The 27921-nt window shown below is 43.3% G+C and overlaps 1 protein-coding gene across 2 annotated transcripts; it reads right to left on the bottom strand.

Moving 5' to 3' along the window:
• Positions 1–135: 135 nt before the first annotated feature.
• On the bottom strand, positions 136–27921 carry LOC110508941 (protein wntless homolog). Of its 2 annotated transcripts, XM_090225068.1 has the most exons (13): positions 27502–27808; positions 24568–24840; positions 14433–14557; positions 14086–14247; positions 13721–13857; positions 10689–10857; positions 7348–7445; positions 7171–7234; positions 5844–5987; positions 4754–4837; positions 4398–4551; positions 2285–2381; positions 136–1323 (listed from the first exon to the last, which is right to left on the bottom strand). In XM_090225068.1, exons 1-12 carry the CDS (start codon positions 27605–27607, stop codon positions 2287–2289), a joined length of 1611 nt encoding a protein of 536 aa, XP_090081194.1. In that variant the 5' UTR covers positions 27608–27808; the 3' UTR covers positions 136–1323; positions 2285–2286. The 2 variants fall into 2 exon arrangements, with proteins under 2 accessions (XP_090081194.1, XP_036822481.1); XM_036966586.2 differs by lacking the exon at positions 2285–2381 and having other exon boundaries at positions 27502–27921.

Below are 27921 nucleotides of genomic sequence, written 5' to 3' on the forward strand. Positions count from 1 at the left end.
GCCTGGATAACAGTAAGCACATAAAACAATTAGCCTACAATAGAAATGCTAGTTAAGTTGCATTTTTCTTAGACCACAAGGAAATTCCCTACAACAACTTGTGAATATACTTTGAAAATATTCCAAAACTAGGCATAAAGTAAACATTTTATTTAATTTAGCATAAAAAGCACAAAACTACTACACTACCACGTCATAGTCATCTTCGAATCTCAATTATTATTATTTTTGCCAACAGACAGTAAGTGATACAGCATATGCAAATCTTTCATACAGTTGAAAATAAGCACTTTATAAAATATATATATCTACATCGTAACATAATGAACTTGGTGTTTCCCAAAACGGCCCTGTGGTTTGTCATTTTTTTCCCCCACAATACAAAAAGGTATTATCCCCCCACTTGGGAGAGTGATAGACAAGAGAACACAGTAGTTCCATGGATGTGTACAGCTGAACGTGAGTGCGGACAGAAGTGACAAAAAAGACAAAGATATTACTGACAACTTGCAGAGATATGCTTTCTTTTGACAGATCTTCAGAAAGTGGTCATCTTGGACCTTGTACCATTGACATACACTTATTTGTCCTACTGGTTGTTTCAATCTAAAACTGCAGAGGCGGAGTGCCAAAAACAGCAGTCATCCAAATGTAGTTCTCTCTAAAGAACCAAGTAATGTTGTCTTCAGTGAGGCAACCAGTTAGGCCACAATATAGTGCCTTGAAAGCCCACAATGTTTTTCCTGTAGTTGGATGCCGTTGCCACTGGACACTGATCTAATTTCAGATTTGCACTTTACCCCTAATGGGTTGGTTTAGGATTTGAGGAATGGTATGCTGATCCTAGAATTGTGAAGACAACATCTACCTGGAGTGTTTTGTTCCCTCCCCAACTACCTCATGACCAGCAGATGCTGTTCTACATCCTTCCACTCCATCGCAAATCAGATTTTCACAACCAGGACTTCATAAGAGTACAGTTGTTCAACACCAACATTACAAACAGAGTTAACAGACTATGTCAAATGTCAAAAATGAATATACAATCTAGCCCCATGTCTGCAATGAAATGAAAGGACTAAAGGGCTACAGATAAAGTTGCTTTTGAACTTCTGGGACAATGTGGGGCACATGGGTAACAGGGCTAAATGAAGCATCGTCCAAGTTTGAGGGAGGTGTGTTTGTAGGTGGTTTGATGTCAAGGGGGGGGGGGGCGCTACTCTTGGGCCTCCTTGCCCGTCATCTTGTAGATCTCGGTGGGTCCGTCCACGTGGGTGATGGTGGTGGTCAGCTGGATGTCCTCGCCACTGGCTCCTGCGTCTCCTGCACAGAGACCAACACACGTCAGTATAGTAAACACAGACAGCAGTACATCTGGGTCATCTGCTTTGTGCTCATTAGGCACCAAATGGAAGAAAACAAAACTGAAACAGGGAGGAGCCTGGCCAGCTGCAGCCTTTCGGGGGCCCTTAGCAAAATTTGGTTGGGCGGGTCCCTTACCTCACAACATTTTAGTGTCCCCCATCTTGACAGTGGTGAAAAATTGGTCATTTTAAAGCAAATTTCCTGCTATTGTATACATTTTGCCATGGAGTGGAGATACATTTTTGCAGTTTTAAAACAAATTCCCTGCAATTCTACATATTTTGTCATGACTTATTTCATCTTAATATCTGAGTGAGAAGTACTAACAAAATCCATTGGGGCCCCTGGAGGTCAGGGTCCCCGGTCGGTATTTGGCCATGAATACTAGAAGTTTAGATAGCTGGCAATCTAAAAATTGTTAGCTGACATAGCTAATTGAGTGACTGACAGAGAACAAAACTGCTGAGGCACAACCAAATTTCAAAATTGCACCTGATGGACTCTACTATTCTTACTCTCAATACTAGGTTGAGAACATGACTGAGTTCCCCCCAAAAAATATAAACAGTGCCTTCAGAAAGTATTCACACCCCTAGACCTTTTCCACATTTTGTTATAACAGTCGGAATTTAAAATGGATTAAATTGAGATATTTTGTTACTGGTCTACACACAATACCCCATGTCGTCAAAGTGGAATTATGCATTTGAAATGTAAAAAAATACATTAAAAATCAATAGCTGAAATGTCTTGAGTCAATAAGTATTTAATCCCTTTGTTATGGCAAGTCTAAATAAGTTCAGGAGTAAAAATGTGCTTGACAAGTCACATAATAAGTTGCATTGACTCACTCTGTGTGCAATAATAGTGTTTAACATTATTTTTAAATGACTACCTCATCTCTGTACCCCACACTTACAATTATCTGTAAGGTTCCTCAGTTGAGCAGTGAATTTCAAACACAGATTCAACCACAAAGACCAGGGAGGTTTTCGATGCCTCGCAAAGAATGGCACCTATTGGTAGATGGGTATAAATTCAAAAAGCAGACATTTAATATCCCTTTGAGCATGGTGACATTATTAATTACACTTTAGATGGTGTATCAATACACCAATTCACTACAAATATACAGTCGTCCTGCCTAACTCAGTTGCCGGAGAGGAAGGAAACCGCTCAGGGATTTCATCACGAGGCCAATAGTGACTTTAAAACAGTGTTTAATGGCTGTGATAGGAGAAAACTGAGGATGGGTCAACAACATTGTAGTTACTCAACAATACTAACCTAATTGACAAGAGTGAAAATAAGGAAGCCTGTACAGAATATTACTTTTTCCAAAACATGCATCCTGTTTGCAAAAAGGAACTAAATTAATACTGCAAAAAATATGGCAAAGCAATTAACTTTTTGTCCTGAATACAACGTGTTATGTTTGGGGAAAATCCAATACACCACAATATGGAGCACCACCCTCCACATTTTGAAGAACAGTCGTGGCTGCATCATGTTATGGGTATACTTCTAATCGTTAACAACTGGGGAGTTTTTCAGGATAAACATTTTTATGGAATGGAGCTAAACCTTTAACTGCCTATTTATTGCCTTACCTCCCTAATCTTCTACATTTGCACACACTGTACATAGATTTTTCTATTGTGTTATTGACTATGTGTATTTATGTGTAACTCTGTTGTTGTTTTTGGTCGCACTGCTTTGCTATATCTTGGCCAGGTCGCAGTTGTAAATGAGAACTTGTTCTCAACTGGCTGACCTGGTTAAATAAAGGTGAAATAAAAAAATTAAAATAAGCTCAGGCAAACTCCTAGAGGAAAACATGGTTGCCTGCTTTCCACCAGACATTGGGGAGATGAATTCACCTTTCAGCAGGATAATAACCTAAAACACAAGGCCAAATCTACACTGGAGTTGCTTACCAAGACGACAGAGAATGTTCCTGAGTGGCCTAGTTACAGTTGACTTTAATCTCCTTGAAAATCTATGGCAAGACTTGAACATGGTTGTCTAGCAATGATCAACAACCAACTTGACAGAGCTTGAAGAATTTAGAAAATAATAAATGGGCAAATATTATACAATCCTGGTGTGCAAAGCTCTTAGACTAACCCAGAAAGAATCACAGATGTAACTGCTGCTAAATGTGAATCTAACATATATTGGCTCAAAGGGTGTGAATATTTATGTAAATTAGATCTTCCTGTATTTCATGTTTTATAAATGTTCACAAATTTCTAACATGTTGTTTTCACTATCATTATGGGGTATTGTGTGTAGACGGGTGAGAGAGAAAAAAAAAATCTACTTTTTGAAATCAGACTAACAACAAAATGTGGAATAAGTCCAGGGGTACGAATACTTTCTGAAGGCATATTTTTTGGGGCCAGGGGCTCCTAAGTGAACATTTATGTCGCTTATGTCTGGAACCGGCCCTGGGGAGCGGCTACCTGAACCTGAAGTCAATAAGAAAACCATTTCTGTTGAAAAGCATTTTAAATAGTCCAAAACTTGGACATATTTTTTGTCTGAATCCACCGCAATGTGTTAACTTTTTAAGACGGCTTTCATTGAACTTTTTTCTCCTGAACATCTTTTGTAGATCCAATTTTCCTGTCATTTCATTCCTTCTGATTCAAGTAAGGCAGTATACTTTATTACTTTGTCTGTTGAAACTGCAATGCAAAAAGGGAAATCTAAGCAAGCCTAAATATCTGACATCGAGTGATGTTTTTAAAATATGTTTTGCTTACCAAGCTAAATTATCTAAAGTCATTGGTCAACTTATTTTAAGATAAATTTTGAATTTTGAAATGTAAGATAACATATCAACATAAAAATGTAAGATATTTTTCAAGATATCTGACCTTAACCGTCACAAGAGACACTGTTGTGTTATTATTTTTCTGTACAGTAAAGTATATCAAGACTATTATGAAACACTTCAATAAAATTTGATCTCCTTTTTGACCTACTGACACGGTTGACCATTAGAGGCAGCTGTTAGTTGGACTCACCGCTGGACTGCTCGTCTCCGTAGCGTTTGTGTGAGGGAGCATACAGGAACATGATGGCGAACACGTAGAGGTTCCACATGCCGTAGATTCCCGTGAAGAAGGCACTGTTCACCTGCACCGTGTAGTCTCCCCAGTGCCAGTGGCCCTCATTCACCTAGACAATATGGGTTGTGTTCAATAGGTACGAAATGTAAGCAAAAACACTACAAAACCATGTCCAATAAGAAACACTTGTTTTCATTTTTCCAGTGAAAAACATTTAGCTACGGAGTGCCCTAATGAACATGCTTAAATACCTAATCCTCTCCAGAGGATTCTGGGATACCCCTGCAGTCAAACACACAGACATGACTCACCTGACTGATGATGAAGAAGATGACAGTCATTGCAGCGCAGGTAAGAGTGACCAACATGAGGAACTTGAACCGGAAGATAAGGCCCTGAGAGAGGAAAATTACAGTTACTATTACTATCCATGAAGATGATCCCCTGAGAGAGGAAGAAACTGGCTCTTATGAGGACCGCCACAGAAAAGGAACACAGAGGTACCTCTGCTGCAGAGGATAAGTTCATTAGTTAACCGCCTCAGAAATTGCAGCCCAAATATATGCTTCAGGTTCAAGTAACAGACACTTTTCAACATCAACTGTTTCCTCAGGAGACTGCATGAATCAGGCCTTCATAGTCAAATTGCTGCAAAGAAACCACAACAAAAGGACACCAATAAGAAGAAGAGACTTTCTTGGGCCAAGAAACACGAGCAATGGACATTAGACCGGTGGAAATCTGTCCTTTGGTCTGAGGATTCCAAATTTTTTGATTTTTGGTTCCAACCACCGTGTCTTTGTGAGACCCAGAGTAGGTGAACAGATGATCTCTGCATGTGTGGTTCCCACCGTGAAGCATGGAGGAGGAGGTGTGGCGATGCTTTGCTGGTGACACTGTCAGTGATTTATTTCAAATTCAAGGCACACTTAACCAGCATGGCTACCACAGCATTCTGCAGCGATACACCATCCCATCTGGCTTGCGCTTAGTGGGACTATCATTTGTTTTTCAACAGGACAATGACCCAAAACACCTCCAGGCTGTATAAGGGCTATTTGTCCAAGGAGGATAGCTGCATCAGATGACCTGACCTCCACAATCACCCGACCTCAACCCAATTGAGATCGTTTGGAATGTGTTGGACCACAGAGTGAAGGAAAAGCAGCCAACAACTACTCTGCATGTGGGAACTCCTTCAAGACTGTTGGACAAGCATACTACATGATTCCATGTGTTACTTCATAGTTTTGATGTCTTCACTATTATTCTATAATGTAGAAAATAGTAAAAAATAAAGAAAAACAATTGAATGAGTAGGTGTGTCCAAACTTTTGACTGGTACTGTATGAAAAACACAATTTTAGGTGCACAAATGTATACTCAAATACACACACAGACCTCATAGTGCAGGCGTCTGGCCTTGGACATGGCGGGCAGGGAGGACCTCTTCCCACTGATGTTGCGGAACACTTGGAACACCATGAAGCACAGGAAGAGGAAGTAGAGACAGGCACAGATCCCCGCCACAATGATGAACGCCATCTGTTATCAACCTCAGTCAAGGAGGGAACTAGCATGGTGATGCTAAAAAAGCATAGCTTAATAAATAGTTACAATATTACTCAACAAACTGAAAAGGGCTAGACTCCAACTGTTACGGATAAATAGGAACAACCGTAACTGAAGCACCATTCAGGAACCGCTGCCCTTACTTTACATATGAACCCCCAGTCTCAGCTCAGCGTACATTTAGAAACCCATGGCAAGCTTACTTCTAGGAACACTAAATATAAAAAATGGAAACCTCTTTGGCTGAAAGGTTCTAAAAGCTAGTGAATATGCCATGGTCTACTTCTAGGCTTGATAGAGATTGCCGTCTTTTCACAGGTGTTTTTTCTCCCACTAGACTGGAGAGTGAGCAAGAAAGAGAAGGAGAGAGAGAGAGAAAGAGGGAATTCTAGAGGGAGAAAGCAAGAGTGAAGGAGAGCGAGAGACGAACCAAGAGACTCTTGCTGCCACTAGATTGATAGGGGGGGGGGGGGTTATACTGATGAATCGTGCATCACCTAAGCCTGTGGGTTCCCCACTGCAGCTCTCCTCGACACCCACACAGACAGAGAGAGACAGAGAGAGACAGAGAGAGACAGAGAGAGACAGAGAGAGACAGAGAGAGACAGAGAGAGACAGAGAGAGACACAGAGAGACACAGAGAGACACAGAGAGACACAGAGAGACACAGAGAGACACAGAGAGACACAGAGAGAGACAGAGAGAGACAGAGAGAGACAGAGAGAGACAGAGAGACAGAGAGACAGAGAGAGAGAGAGAGACAGAGAGAGAGAGAGAGAGCAGGCAGAGGGAAGACCCAGTAGAGAGATGGCCCAAGGCAGGAGCAGGCACTGCCAGCAACACTGAATTATTCCTCACTGCAGCACAGAACAGTGGAGAGGACCTCAGGGACAGCCTGTGACTGATGGAGAAGTGCTCTGATTAATGTTAGTATGTCTCTGTCAAATATTGATATACAATCTGGTCCTATGTTGCAATGAAATGAGAGATCAGAGAAAAACTAATACTAGGAAACATTGGGAGATGAAATTGGAATATACAGTACAATAACATGGACACATTATTTTCAGACTTACAAGACTTCATCCCTAGTTTACTCTCCCTTGGTCCGTCAACTTTTTAAGGTAAGGAGTAATCATATTAATCTAAAGAATACAGCCAACTCAGTCCCCACGTCGGAAGCCCAAATACTGTAGAAAGGGTTCTTCAACTGGACTCCCCTGGTGGGAAAAAAATGTTTCAGAAATGGTCCCTGCGGTGGTGGTAACTTCTAAACAAGTTTTATTTTGACAGTGTGACAAAGGAAGTGTGTGTGTGTGTGTTTCAGCCTCACCTCTCACACATGTCGAAGATAAACAGGCAGAAGGAGCCGAAGACAATGGGTCCCACCTGCTTCCAGTAGATTGAGAAATGGTTCCTCTCCATCTGGTCCTGAGGGTAATGATAAAAGGTGGGACAAAGAACAGAAATACAAGAGGGATGGAATAATAAAAGGGTTAGAAAACAGCAGTATCCTGGTCTAAACTAAACCCTGCATCTACAACACCTTCAGAAAGGATTCACACCCCTGGACTTTTCCCACATTTTGTTGTGTTACAGCCTGAATTTAAAATTAATTCATTTTAGATTGTCACTGGCCTACACACACAACCCCCCATAATGTCAAAGTGGAATTATGGTTTTAGAATATATATATATTTTTTACAAATTAATAAAAAATGTAAAGCCGAAATGACTTGAGTCAATAAGTATTCAACACCTTTGTTATGGCTTAACAAGTCACATAATACGTGTGCAATAATAGCGTTGAACATGATTTTTGAATAACTACCTCATCTCTGTACCCACACACACAAATATCTGTAAGGTCCCTCAGTTGAGCAGTGAAATTCAAAACACAGATTCAACCACAAAGACCAGGGAGATTTTCCAATGCCTCACAAAGAATGGCACCTATTGGTAGATGAGGCAAAGCAAATGTAGACATTGAATATCCCTTTGAACATAGTGAAGTTATTAATTACACTTTTGATGGTTTATCAATACACCTAGTCACTACAAAGATCGACCTCCTTCCTAACTCAGTTGCCGGAGAGGAAGGAACCTGTTCAAGGATTCCACCATGATGCCAATGGTGACTTTACAGTTACATAGTTGAATGGCTGTGACTGGAGAAAACAGAGGCTGGATCAACAACATAGTAATTACTCCACAATACTAACCTGATTGACAGTTAAAAGAAGGAAGCCTGCAAAAAAAGGTCAATATTCCAAAACATGCATCCTGTTTGCAACAAGACACTAAAGTAAAACTGTAAAAAAATGTGTCACAGCAATTCACTATATGTCCTGAATACAAAGTGTTGGCGCAAATCCAGTACAACACATTACGGAGTACCACTTTCAATATTTCAAGCATAGTGGTGGCTGACTCATGTTGTCGGTGCTTGTAATCTTTCAGGACTGGGGAATTTGCCAGGATAAAAAGAAATGGAATGAAGCTAGGCACAGGCAAAATCCTGGAGGAAAACCTGGTTCAGTCTGCTTTCTAACAGACACTGGGAGACGAATTCACCTTTCAGCAGAACAATAACCTATAACAAGGCTAAATCTACACTGGAGTTACTTACCAAGAAGACAGTGGATGTTCCTAAGTGGCCGAGCTACAGTTTTGACTTTAATCTACCTGAAAATCTATGGCAAGACCTGAAAATAGTCTAGCGATGATCAACAACCAACTTGACAGAGCTTGAAGAATTTTGATAATAATAAAAACGGGCAAATGTTGCAAAGTCCAGATGTGCAAAGCTCTTCGACTTACCCAGAATGACTCACAGCTGTAATCACTCTGAGAGACTTACCCAGAATGACCCACAGCTGTAATCACTCAGAGACTTACCCAGAATGACTCACAGCTGTAATCACTCTGAGAGACTTACCCAGAATGACTCACAGCTGTAATCACTCTGAGAGACTTACCCAGAATGACTCACAGCTGTAATCACTCTGAGAGACTTACCCAGAATGACTCACAGCTGTAATCACTGAGAGACTTACCCAGAATGACTCACAGCTGTAATCACTCTGAGAGACTTACCCAGAATGACTCACAGCTGTAATCACTGCCAACGGTGCTTCTACAAAGTATTGACTCAGGGGTGTGAAAACTTATGTAAATTGTAAATGAATATCTGTATTTTATTTTCAATAAATTCAGGCTGTAACAACATTTTGAATAAGTCAAGGGGTATGAATACTTTGTGAAGACACTATGTATGTATGCAAATGAAACAAATCTACAATGGCCATACAGCTAACCATTCTAATTTGGTGTATACCACAAAGTGTATACCACAAATATCATGACAGACCTTTCCTTCTATAACCTTTATTTAACATACCAAGACATTAAGCAGCATAAAAAGGTTTTAGGACTATGGATACAAAGTCATACTAAGTCCATGGATACTAATTCAAACCGCTCGCCCACACGGCGCCATGCACATGGTCTGCAGTTGTGAGGCCGGTTGGACGTAATGCCAAATTCTCTAAAAAACGAAATTGGAGGCGGCTTTCTGATGTAAAAAGGGCTTCATAAATCAGTTTAATTGATTAATTATGGTAGAGAAATTCATATTCAATTCTCTGGCAACAGCTCTGGTGGACAATCCTCCAGTCAGCATGCCAATTGCACCCTCCCTCAAAACTTGAGACACCTGTGGCATTGTCTTTAGTGACAAAACTGCACATTTTAGAGTGGACTTTTATTGCCCCCAGCACAAGGCACACCTGTGTAATGATCATGCAGTTTAATCAGCTTCTTGATATGCCACACATGTCAGGTGAATGGATTGTCTTAAAGTAGAAAGGCTCACTAACAGGGATGTAAACAAATTTCTGCACAACATTTGCGAGAAATAAGCTTTTTGTGCATATGGAACATTTCTGGGATCTTTTATTTCAGATCATGAAACCAGCACTTTACTTTATATTTTTGTTCAGTGTATTTGACCCTGATGGTCATCTATGACCAGTTGAACATATTGAAGAATGATCTGGCCTTAATGGCCATGTACTCTTATACTGTAATCTCTACCAGCACAGCCAGAAGAGGACTGGCTACCTCTCAGAGCCTGGTCCTCTCTAGGTTTCTTCCTAGGGAGTTTTTTCCTAGATACCGTGCGTGCTTCTAGATCAGCATTGCTTGATGTTTGCGGTTTTAGGCTGGGTTTCTGTATAAGCACTTTGTGACATCTGCTAATGAAAAAATGGGTTTAATAAATACAATTGATTTAATTTGAAAGGCAATGTTACCACTTTCGCGTAGACTGCATTCACGGTAAACGCTACACATGTCAGCTCAATTGGAAATTACCTTTTAAATGTCAACCACGCTACAACGGGGAGCTTCCGTGCTAAAGATTTGGGTCAATGGATACCAAGTCACTGGCTCAATGGATACCAAGTCACTGGCTCAATGGATACCAAGTCACTGGCTCAATGGATACCAAGTCACTGGCTCAATGGATACCAAGTCACTGGCTCAATGGATACCAAGTCACTGGCTCAATGGATACCAAGTCACTGGCTCAATGGATACCAAGTCACTGGCTCAATGGATACCAAGTCACTGGCTCAATGGATATCAAGTCGGTGAGAAGGTGAAGAGACAGACCATGAGGTGCTCTCCACAGAAGATGATCCAGAAGGAGAGCAGCATGGCGTAGAAGATGCCCTGCCGGATGTCCCCGAACAGCAGCATCCAGGTCCAGTTGAAGCCCACAGAGAACCACTCCACCGGGATGTTGATGAAGGTCATGCACAAGCCCAGGGCAAAGATCACCCTGGAGGACACACCATCAACTGGATCATTATCAAAATCCTTATCATCCCCACCATCATGATCCACTTGATCATCAACATAAATAGAAATATAAATCAATAGCATACAGCATTAACATAAGGCTCACAATCAATATAAATGATCATGGACATTACTTTCTTATAATTCAGCAGAATTGTTAAATGGTTGGGTTCAGATAATTTAACATGTTCTTTCAACTCAACATAGCCACTAAAAATCAGACGGAAATGTAACGGGAGAACTCATAACATGGGGTCAGACATAGTCCACCTCCCCAGCCACCGGGGAGACTCCATAGTCCACCTCCCCAGCCACCGGGGAGACTCCATAGTCCACCTCCCCAGCCACCGGGGAGACTCCATAGTCCACCTCCCCAGCCACCGGGGAGACTCCATAGTCCACCTCCCCAGCCACCGGTAGACTCCATAGTCCACCTCCCCAGCCACCGGGGAGACTCCATAGTCCACCTCCCCAGCCACCGGGGAGACTCCATAGCCACCGGGGAGACTCCATAGCCACCGGGGAGACTCCATAGCCACCGGGGAGACTCCATAGCCACCGGGGAGACTCCATAGCCACCGGGGAGACTCCATAGCCACCGGGGAGACTCCATAGCCACCGGGGAGACTCCATAGCCACCGGGGAGACTCCATAGCCACCGGGGAGACTCCATAGTCCACCCAGCCACTGTACCACACTGCAGGCTTTGATAAATCACTGCTGGTAAAATAAATAAAATATCAACCTAATAAGGCTTCTCTGTTCAATTGCTGCAAGTCCCTGCATGCTGGGAAAGATGAAAGGATAATTGCAAAGGACGGGAGGAAGGGAGGGGTGCGGGATAGAGGTGGGCATATTGCAGGGAGAATGAGGGGTGCAGTGCGGGCTGAGAGGTGGGTGTATTGTGTGTGTGTGTGTGTGTGTGTGTGTGTGGATGACGGTTTGCAATTGACTCTAAAAACATTAATCACATTCCAGAAGAGTCGGCAGCGAGAACCGTTCCGGCATGTTCTACCGAGTGAACAGTGCGAGACCACATTGGGCTGGTATGCAGGGAATGTCCTGCACTCTGCGAATATACAGTCAGGAGAGAGGTGTGTATAAAGAGCACAGCAACTAAACAAGCTGCAGAGAGCCAGATAAGAGGCATCAACCTCCAGTACATCCTGTAAAGAGAGCCAGATAAGAGGCATCAACCTCCAGTACATCCTGGGGAAATAAAAGTACTAACTCAATAGAATCAAAAATTGCTTTAGTGGAAACAAACTTCAGGCATAGACTTAGTCAGTGTGTACTACTGCCATTGATACACTTATTCCTCCAGTGTTTTATATTCTTCCAGGAAACCTTGCCAAGTAGTCCACCAGCAATTAACAGTTAACTACTGACAATGGCATGAATGTACTTTCGGTTTGGAAAGAGAACCATATCCTGAGGCATGGTGGTCATTGAGTTGTTCCGTTTTTCAAAAGTTCTAATAAAACCTAATAATCCACCACACAAACAGTCAAGTGCTTTAAACAAATCCAGTTTCAACCGCCTTGCGCATTCAGTCAACTGACTTTTCAGTAGACAATAACGTAACCTTGGTCCAGTTCCCAGGAATCCCACCATCAGAGCAACAGCAGGGAGCCTAAGTACCTATGAGAGGCATTTCCCCATTACATGTCTCTTGGTAATCTTTTTATTTCTAAAGCTAACATCTCGACACCTCTAAGGAATAGCATGACGGCTTCACCAAAGCTTTTACAGCATGAAATAAATAATCTCCTCTCCACAAATAGAATTTGAGGGCCATTTCCTGAGAACTCTGCAGCCATTTGGGAAGGAGGACTCTGAGCCGAAGACCAAGGACAAGATGGAGAGAGCGAGGAAACATTGAGGTGGAAGCGTTAGTTGAGTGCTAAAAGACTGTTTACACGCTTTACGCCTGGACGAATGTTCCTGTGGTTTTGAACGCAGCGACATACTGATACGCTCTCCCCTCACTGCAGGGGGTAAACTAGACTGAACGTTTAGCTCTCTGCATAGGGTATCGTTCTACATTACATTGGTAAATCATTTCAATCTGGTGTTAGTTATCATTTTTGCTTGAAAAAGCTCAATTCGGTACTCATTTTTATTTAACAGTGTAGCTGCCCAACTGCAGCTCTAGGATCAGTTTAGTCTTTTAGCTCATTACGAATGGATGCACAAGGGGGAGCTGATCCTAGATCAGCAATCCTACTCTGAGATGCTTTGTGAATACGGACCCAGGACACTGCACACTGAGATCTGACCTAGATGCACAGTTCATCCATAGTTAATCTAATGACATGTCTCCTCCTGTACTAATGTTACCATAAGCACTAGGCCTAACTGGTATCCACTGGGGTTACTGGGTTTTACCCTGGTGTAACAGTATAACTTTAGTCCGTCCCCTCGCCCATACCCGGGCTCGAACCAGGGACCCTCTGCACACATCAACAACAGTCACCCACGAAGCATCGTTACCCATCGTTCCACAAAAGCCGTGGCCCTTGCAGAGCAAGGGGAACCACTACTTCAAGGTCTCAGAGCAAGTGATGTCACCGATTGAAACGCTATTAGCGCGCACCACTGCTAACTAGCTAGCCATTTCACATCCGTTACACTGGCTGAAGGTTTGACTTGTGTATCGCTAGGACAAGACACACCCATGCATTTTGGATTAGAGATCAATTCTCAATTCACACACACGGTGCCCAAGCCCACAAAGCAACCAATGTCACTGGACAACTGAACTCTATTTTGACCCCAAATTTGAATAAACACCAAAGAAACATCCCGTTTACAGTCCAATAAACAATATGGCCCGGCCTTACTTTTCCAACAGCACAGGGGGTCGCGTCATCAGGGTGATGCGTCTCCAGTACCACACCATGATGATGAGGATGCTTGGTGTGAGGAAGGTCTTCATGGCGAACCACACCTTGGTGAAACCGCCGTTCTGATGGATACCCTGATAGGATGGGAAATTAAACCGTCAGCCACAGTCTTTCACACAGTTCATTTCAACATCTCGTTTGCCCATTTTGACCATCAGTTTGGACAAAATCGGAAAACGAACCAAAGTATTTTCACACTTCGGCCGTGTGTTTAGACTCCATAGTAAAGGATATATTATAGTCTCTCCCAGCCGAGAGGAGACGGGGCGATCTGGAAGAGATGTGCAGTAGAGAATGCTCACCACCAGACGGATGTCCTTGATCTCGCCGATGCCCATGTTGATCTTCTTGCGTTCGCTGACAGGCAGGCGGATGTTGAGAAGGTAGTACTTGTGGGCCACGTTGCCCAGCTCCATGAAGGGCAGCAGGTCACACTCATAGTAGCGCCCCTCGTTCTCATACGTCTGCAGGACACAAGATAAATGGTAAGAGATATCCGATTGGACAACAACTCAACTTATATGGATTTTTTATTTTACACAAAAATAAATCTGATGAGCTGAAACAATGAGACTGAGAGATTGATTAAGAGCTGAAAATTAAGCAAAAGCCAGAAGCACAACAGATATTGAGGAATGGAATTGTTTACCTTGGTGGTGGTGAAGTTGCAGCTGAGCTTCCTCTGTTCTATGGAGTGGGCCATCTCTGTCCACTCACTGAGCGTGTCATCTCTGTAGGCCAAACCCACGTCAATGGTGGCTAGTGCTCCATCCTCTGTAGGGGGAAAACGTCAACATATCACACTTTAGGGTGATCTGAATGTTCAAAGGTTCACAAATATACCAACTACCAAACTTCACATAGATACCAGTTATGGAGACTTCATTACAAATCTATCCTGTTTTTGATCTATGCAGGTCTGAACAAGCAAGATCAGTATTGAAGGGGGAATTTGCAATTAATCAAATTCTCTTAATGTAATGAATCAAATCCAACGCAGCCAAAACGCGCCAGATTTTTAAAACTTTGCTTCTATTGAACAAATAAAGACACTTTAATTAATTATATGAAGAGTGCCTTGGTCCTTGTTTCTTTTTGATGACCAATTCACCCCTTTTACCAAAGAGCCCCTTCTATCTACCAAAATGTACTATTGTGTACCTTAGTAGCGCTTCCCTTCCTCCTCTTTCTACTAGTTAATCAAATTCTCTATTTACATCTGCTCAATTTAAATTTGTAGCTTTGACATCAATACATCTGTGTAAACCAGCGATGAAATAAGTCTCTGGTGACAGAGTCATTTTGGTAAGAGGCTAGCTCTCAACTATCCAAGGGGGCTTACAGTGGTCCCCATCCTGGTTTATTAACTGAACATTTGGATTGCAGCTGGCTCCATGTGAACTACAATCGAGACAGAATCCTTGCTTGCGATACGGTTTTGGAAACGATTTGGATTTCAACTTTCATACCAGCGAGAAATCATTTTTCAAATACAAAAGATACACTTACTGTACGGAGTTCGGCAAAGTTGCATCCAACTGTTTTCACACAAGGCCTCCAGCCGAGGTAGGACACATCCTCTAACCCTACGCTCACATTTCCATTGAACCATTCCACTCCGCATTTCCATTGAACCATTCCACTCCGCATTTCCATTGAACCATTCCACTCCGCATTTCCATTGAACCATTCCACTCCGCATTTCCATTGAACCATTCCACTCCGCATTTCCATTGAACCATTCCACTCCGCATTTCCATTGAACCATTCCAATCCGCATTTCCATTGAAACATTCCACTCCGCATTTCCATTGAACCATTCCACTCCACATTTCCATTGAACCATTCCACTCCACATTTCCATTGAACCATTCCACTCCACATTTCCATTGAACCATTCCACTCCACATTTCCATTGAACCATTCCACTCCACATTTCCATTGAACCATTCCACTCCACATTTCCAGCTGGATAGCATGAGTTTCTCAAAATACAGCCGGATGCAACTTTACTAAACTGGGTACAGTAAAAGCATATTTTGTATTAGAATATTTTTTCTCGCTTATAGGAAAACTACGAAACTGTATAGCGTTGCGAGGCATATTTACGTTTGCGGCAGAGTATTTGGTTAGAGTCAGACAGCATCGAGCATTTGCCTCTGTCAGCATATGAATGGTTTTTTATTTTATTTGACCTTTATTTAACTAGGCAAGTCAGTTAAGAACAAATTCTTGTTTTCAATGACAGCCTAGGAACAGTGGGTTAACTGCCTGTTCAGGGGCAGAACTACAGATTTGTACCTTGTCAGCTCGGGGGTTTGAACTTGCAACCCTCCGGTTACTAGTCCAACGCTCTAACCACTAGGCTACCCTGCCGCCCCAATGGAATTGGAGTCGTGATAAGGGGTAGGGAGAGGCCAGAGGAGGAGCAACTGGAGCTATGAAAAGGACGCACATCTCTGCTAAACATAAGATCTGATAATAGCAACCCTGGGTAATTTTATGGCTGTCAAATCAGTTGACACATCATTCATTTCACTTAGTGTGAATGAAACGTTATAATTTCCCAAGGTGTATGCATCAACAACCATTAAAGACAATGAGTGCAAGTCTAAACTACTCCAAAGGCTATAAATGACAATGACAATGGGCTCATTGGGCTAAAAGGGATAGTTCAACTAAAGTGTTATTTTACGTACAGCTTTTTTTAACGTAGCTGCTGTTAACACTCCGCCTCCCTTCACGTTTAGCTCTTTAAAGCCAATGCTTTTTTATGCTTGCTCAGGCAATGTGAACCAGAGGCTCAGTACACAGGGTGTGACGCAATTGCATTACCACCAAAGGGCGAGCTCTGTACCGCATCCCTCTCAAATTTTCTAAAAATGCGAAGGGCTCCGTACAGCTCCGCATTGGCATGATTGGTTGACAATAGGTGAGGGTGGGAGGTCCTGTATAAACAAACTCACAACTTCCTTCGCAACAGCTCTTCAATGTGAAACGCAAGAAGTATGAATTCCCTTAATTCTGCAGAGGTCGTATCACAATAAATGCAGACATCGGATTGGCCATGCAGTGGCTGTGCAACCTCTTCTGAATCATGATGTAGTCTGTCTCTGCATTATACACTGCTCCAAAAAATAAAGGGAACACTAAAATAACACATCCTAGATTTAAATGAATGAAATATTCTTATTAAATACTTTTTTCTTTACATAGTTGAATGTGCTGACAACAAAATCACAAACATTATCAATGGAAATCAAATTTATCAACCCATGGAGGTCTGGATTTGGAGTCACACTCCAAATTAAAGTGGAAAACCACACTACAGGCTGATCCAACTTTGATGTAATGTCCTTAAAACAAGTTAAAATGAGGCTCAGTAGTGTGTGTGGCCTCCACGTGCATGTATGACCTGCCTACAATGCCTGGGCATGCTCCTCATGAGGTGGCGGATGGTCTACTGAGGGATCTCCTCCCAGACCTGGACTAAAGGATCCGCCAACACCTGGACAGTCTGTTGGTGGATGGAGCGAGACATGATGTCCCAGATGTGCTCAATTGGATTCAGGTCTGGGGAACGGGCGGGCCAGTCCATAGCATCAATGCCTTCCTCTTGCAGGAACTGCTGACACACTCCAGCCACCTGAGGTCTAGCATTGTCTTGCATTAGGAGGAATCCAGGGCCAACCGCACCAGCATATGGTCTCACAAGGGGTCTGAGGATCTCATCTCAGTACCTAATGGCAGTCAGGCTACCTCTGGCGAGCACATGGAAATGCCACCCCACACCATGACTGACCCACCGCCAAACCGGTCATGCTGGAGGATGTTGCAGGCAGCAGAACGTTCTCCACGGCGTCTCCAGACTCTGTCACGTCTGTAATGTCCTCAGTGTGAACCTGCTTTCATCTGTGAAGAGCACAGGGCGCCAGTGGCGAATTTGCCAATCTTGGTGTTCTCTGGCAAATGCCAAACGTACTGCACGGTGTTGGGCTGTAAGCACAACCCCCACCTGTGGAAGTCAGGCCCTCATACCACCCTCATGGAGTCTGCTCAAACAGACATGCACATTTGTGGCCTGCTGGAGGTCATTTTGCAGAGCTCTGGCAGTGCTCCTCCTGCTCCTCCTTGCACAAAGGCAGAGGTAGCAGTCCTGCTGCTGGGTTGTTGCCCTCCTACGGCCTCCTCCACGTCTCTTGATGTACTGTCTCCTGGTAGCGCCTCCATGCGCTGGACACTACGCTGACAGACACAGCAAGCCTTCTTGCTACAGCTCACATTGATGTGCCATCCTGGATGAGCTGCACTACCTGAGGCACTTGTGTGGGTTGTAGACTCCGTCTCATGCTACCACTAGAGTGAAAGCACCGCCAGCATTCAAAAGTGACCAAAACATCAGCCAGGAAGCATAGGAACTGAGAAGTGGTCTGTGGTTACCACCTGCAGAACCACTCCTTTATTGGGGGTGTCTTGCTAATTGCCTATAATTTCCATTTGCACAACAGCATGTGAAATTTATTGTCAATCAGTGTTGCTTCCTAAGTGGACAGTTTGATTTCACATTAGTGTGATTGACTTGGAGTTACATTGTGTTGTTTAAGTGTTCCCTTTATTTTCTTGAGCAGTGTATTTCTGAACAGCTGAAATTCAAACCCTGAGGCGATTTGAACGAAACATATATATTATGAAGGCCGCAGCCTTCTCGGTCTGTCTGTTGTCATGTATATTATGAAGGCCACAGCCTTCTCGGTCTGTCTGTTGTCATGTATATTATGAAGGCCCCAGCCTTCTCGGTCTGTCTGTTGTCATGTATATTATGAAGGCCCCAGCCTTCTCGGTCTGTCTGTTGTCATGTATATTATGAAGGCCCCAGCCTTCTCGGTCTGTCTGTTGTCATGTATATTATGAAGGCCCCAGCCTTCTCGGTCTGTCTGTTGTCATGTATATTATGAAGGCCCCAGCCTTCTCGGTCTGTCTGTTGTCATGTATATTATGAAGGCCCCAGCCTTCTCGGTCTGTCTGTTGTCATGTATATTATGAAGGCCGCAGCCTTCTCGGTCTGTCTGTTGTCATGTATATTATGAAGGCCGCAGCCTTCTCGGTCTGTCTGTTGTCATGTATATTATGAAGGCCGCAGCCTTCTCGGTCTGTCTGTTGTCATGTATATTATGAAGGCCGCAGCCTTCTCGGTCTGTCTGTTGTCATGTATATTATGAAGGCCGCAGCCTTCTCGGTCTGTCTGTTGTCATGTATATTATGAAGGCCCCAGCCTTCTCGGTCTGTCTGTTGTCATGTATATTATGAAGGCTCCAGCCTTCTCGGTCTGTCTGTTGTCATGTATATTGCAGTTGCTGAAAAACAACACTACTTGACCGCCTGTCTGCCTCCTGCGCAGCTTAGCCAATGTTTGCAATGATGATGAAAAAATAACATTCAATCGCTAATTGTCTTCCAACTCTGCCGCCGAACGTTCTAGGCAGCCGGGCATGTATCCAGATCGATAAAAAACTTCTGACAATGGGCAAGTTAGTTTGTTAAAATACTTATTTTCCACCATAAATTGCAAATAAATTCATTAAAAATCCTACAATGTGATTTTCTGGATTTCTTTTTCTCATTTTGTCTGTCATAGTTGAAGTGTACCTATGATGAAAATTACAGGCCTCTCTCATCTTTTTAAGTGGGAGAACTTGCACAATTGATGGCTGACTAAATACTTTTTTGCCCCACTGTATGTAGACAGCAGAGTGGACACTCAGCACAGCAGCTATGTAGACAGCAGAGTGGACACTCAGCACAGCAGCTATGTAGGCAGCAGAGTGGACATTCAGCACAGCAGCTATGTAGACAGCAGAGTGGACATTCAGCACAGCAGCTATGTAGACAGCAGAGTGGACACTCAGCACAGCAGCTATGTAGGCAGCAGAGTGGACACTCAGCACAGCAGTTATGTAGACAGCAGAGTGGACACTCAGCACAGCAGCTATGTAGACAGCAGAGTGGACATTCAGCACAGCAGCTATGTAGACAGCAGAGTGGACACTCAGCACAGCAGCTATGTAGACAGCAGAGTGGACATTCAGCACAGCAGCTATGTAGACAGCAGAGTGGACATTCAGCTACGTAAAAATGTTTTATCCTGCACATGTGCAGAAACATCCATATCTTTTTTTTTGCCTTGGGAAATTGGGATACAGAAACTCCACATCCGTAGCCACTCCATTTTATGTCCTTAAAGTTACTCATTTGAAGTATGAAAACAGAGAAACTTTCAAGTTGGGGTGAACTGTTCCATCAACCCTTCAAAGTTTGCAGGAAAGAAACCATGTCATCCAAAACACTATCAGAACAGATGCACCAAACGCTCACATCGGCGTGCTGTGTTGATCCAGAAATAGTCCAGAGATGATTCATGACCTGAAACATTTCCCTGTTGAGGGGTTTAAAGCTATTTTACATACATGTACATAAGGCCTCAAGTTCAGTCTACTACACAACAGGCAATGATACTATAGTGCTGACTTGAAGGTGAAACCTTTCAGAGCTGAACCTGGTTTTAAGTGCTTTGAGAACCTAAATGGGAGTCAGAATGCCAAGACAGACTTTAGATCACATTGCAAAGACAAAGTGTTCTGTACTTCCTCCTTCCAAACAGACTCTTGTGCGGTTATGAAACAAGCTGGAGCGCACCGAAAGAAACCCGGTGGCCTGACCGGGAGAAGAGAGGAAAGGGAGGGGGGGTATTGGCAGTCCTCTCTCTCCTCAAACCCCTCTATCCCTCCCCTCTCAAGCGAACACTGCCAAAGATTCTGAATGTCAGCTTACCACACACAAACATTCCACCCCAGTCCAGCGGCCATCGCCACAGTGACTAAGCCTGCTCAACAGCTGTGTTATTGCTGGACCCCTGCCAGGGGTGATTGTTGCCGGGGTAGAGTGGGGTGGGAAGAAAGGGGGGCAATTCATCTCAGGGACCAGCTTTATAACACCAAGTGGGCAAGGTGCAGTTGGGGGGCTTCTTTACGCATTCCGCAATAGTCATATGACTGAGTAGTAGAATCCCCTTACCTTTGGTGTGGTACTGTCTAAAGAAAGTGGTTCTGGTTGAGTTATAGACAGAGGCCATATTGTCTCACAGAGCTCTGCTTCTTTGCTTACCAGTCAGCCAGAGAGATTTAGATGCCATGAGAAAGTAATAACCTAGAGCTCTGTCAATAGACTGCTGGAACTCCTTCCTCGACCCAGATCCGTCAATAGACTGCTGGAACTCCTTCCTCGACCCAGATCCGTCAATAGATTGCTGAAACTCCTTCCTCGACCCAGATCCGTCAATAGACTGCTGGAACTCCTTCCTCGACCCAGATCCGTAATAGACTGCTGGAACTCCTTCCTCGACCCAGATCCGTCAATAGACTGCTGTAACTCCTTCCTCGACCCAGATCCGTCAATAGACTGCTGGAACTCCTTCCTCGACCCAGATCCGTCAATAGACTGCTGGAACTCCTTCCTCGACCCAGATCCGTCAATAGACTGCTGGAACTCCTTCCTCGACCCAGATCCATCAATAGACTGCTGGAACTCCCTCCTCGACCCAGATCCGTCAATAGACTGCTGGAACTCCTCAACCCAGATCTGTCAATAGACTGCTGGAACTCCTCAACCCAGATCTGTCAATAGACAGCTGGAACTCATTTTCTTTGATCAAATTAGCACTCCACCTTATTAATGTAACAGAGGTTGTTTGCAGAGCCTAGCCTTGCATGAAGAGTATTCCTGCCTGAGACTATCTGACCTCTGTTTAGACCAAAAAGAGACCTAGAGCTCAGAAAGCTAATATGATATTGAGTTGCAAAGACAACCTGGATTGAATTTGAGATCAGTGACACTACAGCCACACGTTTCAGCTCTGAAGTTGAATACGTGGTTTGATATGCAGCTGCTTGACATTTCCGAGCCGGTTGTCTAGCTTTCCTCCGCGGCTCGGTCATAGACGGCTGTTGACATCAGGGTGATCATTAGGCCCTTGCCTCAGGGCCCGGGGCCAGGCACAATAACATTGCTGGCAGATGATCAGAGGTAGTCTTCCTGGCCCCAGTGACTCAGAGAGGGGTGGATAACAGTCCCATTCCACAGCATCTGGTTGGGTGGAATTGTGGGACAGGGTGGTGAATCAGACTAATCTGGCAGCGCAAGCTGTAAACAACAATAATTTCATGCTTGGGACATTAACTTATTTTTTTTATGACGACACATTGATGAGTACACACTGAAACATGACTATAGTTTATATGAGAAAAAAACTGTATAAACCTCACTCAGAATTTAAGTTTTATTGTCATAAAATGCAGCTTCACTAATCTCCCTATCTGAGATATCTACTACAGCCCTCATCCTCCACCCGTTCTCCTAATCACATTCTGTTAAAGGTCCCCAAAGCGCACACATCCCTGGGTCGCTCCTCTTTTCAGGTCGCTGCAGCTAGCGACTGGAACGAGCTGCAAAACCCCTCAAACTGAACAGTTTTATCTCAAATCGCTTTATTCAAAGACTCAATCACGGACCCTCTTACTGACAGTTATGGCTGCTTTGTGTGATGCATTGTTGTCTCTACCTTCATGCCCTTTGTGCTGTTGTCTGTGACCAATAATGTTTGTACCATTTTGTGCTGCTACCATGTTGTGTTGCTGCCAGGTTACTGCCGTTGTTGTCATGTGTTGCTACCATGCTGTTGTTTTCTTAGGTCTCTCTTTATGTAGTGTTGTCTCTTGTTGTGATGCGTGTTGTCATATATATATATATATATATTTTTTTTTTAATCCCAGCCCCCGTCCCTGCAGGAGGCCTTTTGGTAGGCCGTCATTATAAATAAGAATGTTCTTAACTGACTTGCCTAGTTAAATAAAAGTTAAATCAAATCAAGCATACTTTCACAACATATCGTTGGTGAGGGGAAGATGTTACAGAGTGCCTCATGCCCTGCTGTACAACAGGGCTCCCCAACTGAAGACACGCAGGCTGAATTTGGCCCGCGGGTGATCTTATTTGGCATCCCCATGTTCTCTGAACAAAAAAAAAATGTTTTTATTGTTGGACATAACACCAGCAAATCAGCTCTGTTTGATTTGAACTTTGAAAATCTGTTCCAAAGTATTCGCACACATAAGACATATTTGTGATCGTACATAAATGTAAGCAAGGATTGAAATGATTATGTTTTAGTCAAATATTATATCTGTTTGGGCTTCTTGCGGTCAATTTGCAGTCAACAAATCATTTGTAATTATGTTCCAGTCCCCTGACCACCCACTTAGGAAAAATAAAAAGGCCCGCGGCTGAATGTAGTTGATGTACAACCGCTGCTAGGCCAGATAGAAATCTGTTACACAACATAAGACGTTGGGCTCTGCTTCCCTCCATCCCAAGGGCTCCTGGAGCTTAAAAGAGTCTGTGTTCTGATCACTTTCCCAGGCCGGCCCGGCCCACCGATCCCCCTTCATTAGTTCTCTTTGTTATCCCTCTAATCCCTTCTTTCACAGCCCCAGACCTGGCGCAGCGCCATGCGCCGATCTGCCCAGTCAGTGTCGCCCCCTCCTTTCCAACCACACACTAAGAGATATTTCACTTGCTACAGTGTGGATTGATGTAAGGACGACGGTGACCTTTTCCCATGTATATAGGACCATATTGCAATAGGTATACAGGAAGTGCATTGGGTTCCAGTCGGAATTGGGCACAGATCTGACTGACACCATGTTCGGATAAGGATGTGGCCAAACATTCCTGGTCTGAACGTAAAGGAATGTTAAGAGGGTACAGGGAGGTGCAGGATGTCTGCTATGATGAGCAAAGGGATGGGGGAAAGACTAGCCTTCATCAGATCAGGGAGGCGTACAATTGGCCCAGCATCGTTAGGGGAGTGTTTGGCTGGAGTAAGCTGTCATCGTAAAATAATAATTTGTTGCCTAGTTAAATAAAGTTTTTTAAATTTTTTTATCTAACACCTGCTGCTGAAAATGACTCAATATTTCAGGGCTTTTGTGTTTGTTTTCTAATTTTACATTGACCTCTACAATGGAGAGTGAGACACTCATCCCCAACCCTCACTGAGGGACGTACCGTGTACCATGTTACAATTCGTCTTGAGGATAGCCAGGAGAAAATGTGACAAATTTGCCCAGCAGAGTGTTATTCCACTTCATATTAGGGAATTGCAAAGCTATCAGCTTCCAAATTGAGACAGCCCACCACAGTTCGAGTTTCCCCAACTACCTGTTCTATAGAGACTATAAGCCTCTGACATGGATCCCTGAGGCTTGTATCACTAGGGAGAACCAGCAGCACATCAGTCATTGTCAGGCCTTCCTCTCAGCGTGAGATAAATGCAATCCACTGAGAGGAGAGAAACATTCCTCAGGGGCCTCATGCAGTCAACACAATAGCCAGGACAAAAGCAGCCAACAGCCTGAGGTGATGTAGAGGGACACTAATATCAACAGTATCTATAGACACATGAATACTTTAGAATTGGATCCACAGAGTGTAGAAGACAAAGGACACATACTTCAGTGGTCATAGAACTGCTTGGACTGGTGAGTCATGATACAACATAGACAGTATACAAAGACAACAGACAGACGGACAACAAAAACACACAAGATGGAGACACGACAGCACACAAAAAAAAGACAAATATCAACAAGGTAAAAATGTCACTCCTGAAATAACACAATCGACACAATGAACGGCAGCCATATTGAAATCTAACAAGAAGTGTCGCTCACCTATCTGGTTGTACATCTTGAAGGCAATGTCAAACTGTAGGATGACCAGCATAAACTGGAACCAGGGGCTCATCTCTTTGTTGGGCAGGGGGATATGGACGGCAAATACAATGTTGTTTGCCTCGATCTTCTTGGCCATGGCCTCATCAAAGTCCCGGATCTTGTCACACTGGTTAGGGCCCCAGGGCATGAACCATTTGGTGCTCTGATGGTGTTTGACCGTGTCCACACATTTGGTAGCCAGGTAGTGGACTGCTGTGGTGGGGCTGGGAGCTACAGGGAGAGGAAAACAGACGTTAGCCTGGGTAATTGCTTGCTAGGTTACATTGGTAGCTAACCTAGATACATAAGTAGTTCTATTCATCTGTCACCTTTTGTGTAGAAAAATAAATAAATCTATATTTGATGAAATTAGCAGTAAATAGTATTTGGGGGATTTAAATGGTAATTTTTGGTTGCTGACCACATCGTTCCACAATTTAGTTGCAGTTCTTATTTCAATGCTCTATGTGTAACCTTTGATTATGCTGAAAAGTGCAATCATGTGGAATTTTCAAGTCCATTGGTTCCCGAGTGGCGCAGCGGTCTAAGGCACTGCATCTCAGGGCAATGGGCGTCACTACAGTCCCTGGTTTGAATCCAGACTATCACATCCGGCCATGATTGGGAGTCCCATATGGCGGCGCACAATTGGCCCAGCGCCGTCCGTCATTGTAAATAAGAATTTGTTCTTAACTGGCTTGCCTATTTAAATAACGGTAAAACATTTTTTTTTTTAAATATGAATCTATAGCGTGTGACAAAGTGTGTATATTTTCAGTGAATTCATAGTTAGGCTGATGGTAAAGTTGAAAACAATCAATTTCCAAACTCATAATCAAAGCTTTGTTCTGGAGATTAAGATGTGTCATACACCTATCAAGATCAACAAAGTAGGCATACATGAAGACATTTATCTATGGTTTTTGTTTATGGTCAAAAACAGTCAAATAGAATATCACCCAAAAAAATGAAGTTGCGTTTTAGATCAAACCTAGCCAAATCCTGCCTTAACAAAGTGGCAATTATTTCAAAACATGTTGACAGAACACCCTGTAGCAAGGCCCAATCCTTTTGAAGCTAGCTGTCAGGAAATTCCCCAGTACACAATACTGTAATGGATTGGTAATAGGTAAGAACATGGTCCATGCCCTCAGGGCTAGAGAAAGACGTCAGCCACGGCCAAAAAAGCATGCGTGACTTCTCCCTTCATCAATATATCCCCCTAAATTCAGGGATAATACACAAATCCCTGCTAGGAATACATCATGCCACTATAATCAATGATTAGCTCAAAGGGAAGTCATTTGAGACACCTACAACAATGCAATGTTTCACATTAGTTACTTACGTGCTCAAATATCATACACCTTTAATGATTTATCCACAGACGAAAACAGCTAAAACAAGGAAACATTTCCGATTGCGAGGCCCTGGTCTGTGCAGATGTTTTCCATTACCAGCTGATGTCGAGCCAATTTATTTAGTCTCAATAGAGTAACTGAAAAAACATACCACAGCATAAAAGCACCCTCGAGGCTAGGCCTTTGGCACCAGCTTCATAAAACTAATCAGGCCATCAACTATCTGTGTGTGTGTGTGTGTGTGTCTCTTAACTAGGTGTGCCTGTATCACCTCACAAAGGACTACTCAGGAACAAGCACACAGACACACCAAATTGAATTAAACCAGCTCTACGGAACCCCTCAGAGTTCAATTATCCCGGGACCCTAAGATTCCGGGCACACACCGCTCCTCCAGTTTCTACCCTAGTGTGTCCGCCTCTCTGCCCAGTGACCTCATGCTGTGTCGGAGTTGTCCAATAACGGGGAGACGAACGCCTTTCTACTCAATTACCCTGGCTGGCCCCGGCCACCGAGCAAATACAAAAGCATCAGGCTTCATTAAAACTATCTAAGGCAGGAGCATCCCAAACAAGCTCATTTCTTTCAGTAGCCATCCAGCTCTGGAGAAGAGACTGACTGAGTGGAGAACGTTTCCCCCCAAATTAACTAGAGATAGGAATCTGTAACAGGCCTCATAGGACTCAACTATTGTGACATTGAGCTTGTGTAGGAGTATCTGTGTGAGTGTGTAGGCACATGGGGGAAAAAGCTGACAGCAACTCTGATGTAGTACTTCAGGCAGAACACAATTTTGACAGCTGTGTGTGTGTGTCAGTGGGGAGTAGAGCCATGCAAATGGAACCAGCAGGAGAAGAGGAAATATGCAACGCTAAGAGGGGTTTGGGATTTGAGGGGGTTGCAAGGGGGGGGGGGAGAGATGGTGCCTGCCTGGGGCCACGGAGACAGACAAATGAGGGAAAGGAGGAGAGCAAACATTCTGTATTCAATCAAAGTGAAGTTAAAGATACACACCAATTCCCATGGTGTTTTACAGGAATAGAGGTTATTCTTTTGGAAAAACAAACTCATACGCCAATGAGTAAATGAATTAACTCGATACTTTATAATACGTTTTCTGAAATAGGAAAGTCGTGTGTGTATTAACGGCAAATGTTAAAGTTTAAGACCACATTAAACCTTGCAACGTCAATACAGAGGAAACGATTGAGTTGGAGGCGAATAGCTTCTATTTTTCTTTAAAACTTTGAAGAGTTCAAAACTTCGTTAAAGGCTACATTGTTAAAGTTATAGGCACAACTTAAAGGCAAGCCCTACAGTCGCCATAGTGTTCCATTTTATAACAAAACATAGCAGTGATTTAAATAATTACCATACTCTCTAAAATGATAGTCTAAAGAACTAAGTTGTTTTCATTATTTGATACATAAAATATACGATCTATAAATCGTGATTATTCAACCGCATATATCGCATAACAAAGCCAAAGGTTGCAACATAAAGGAATACAATTGGGAAAAACCATGCTTACCAATCAAGCCTCCGACCATAAAAGAAAACGCTTGGAATAAAAGCAGAATCACTCCTACGATCACCAACTTTTTGGTGCTCATGTTTTCAATAATTGCCCCGGCCATCTTAAAAAGTTGAAGAAAAATCACGAGTAAGAAATCGAGAAGAAAGTCACCGCATCTAGCTAGTACTCCAGCAACCAAGATTAAGGAAGGCTAGCCCCGCACTGACTTGCTTGCCTTTCAACTTCGAAGGACTAAAGCAGAATCACATGACGGAATAGCACCCCTGCCTATCGCTGCGGAACACTACACTGAAGGATCTGTGGAGCGCCGCCGCATTGCAATAGAGGTTCATAATGCAGGTTACCGAGTCACTAAATGCCCGAATCATAATAGCCCCCATTGTGCCAGGGCCATGCAAAGGAAGCTTGAGAAGT

Source organism: Oncorhynchus mykiss, chromosome 28 (genome assembly GCF_057628025.1).
Source record: "Oncorhynchus mykiss isolate SJ-2025 chromosome 28, ASM5762802v1, whole genome shotgun sequence".
NCBI lineage: Eukaryota > Metazoa > Chordata > Actinopteri > Salmoniformes > Salmonidae > Oncorhynchus > Oncorhynchus mykiss.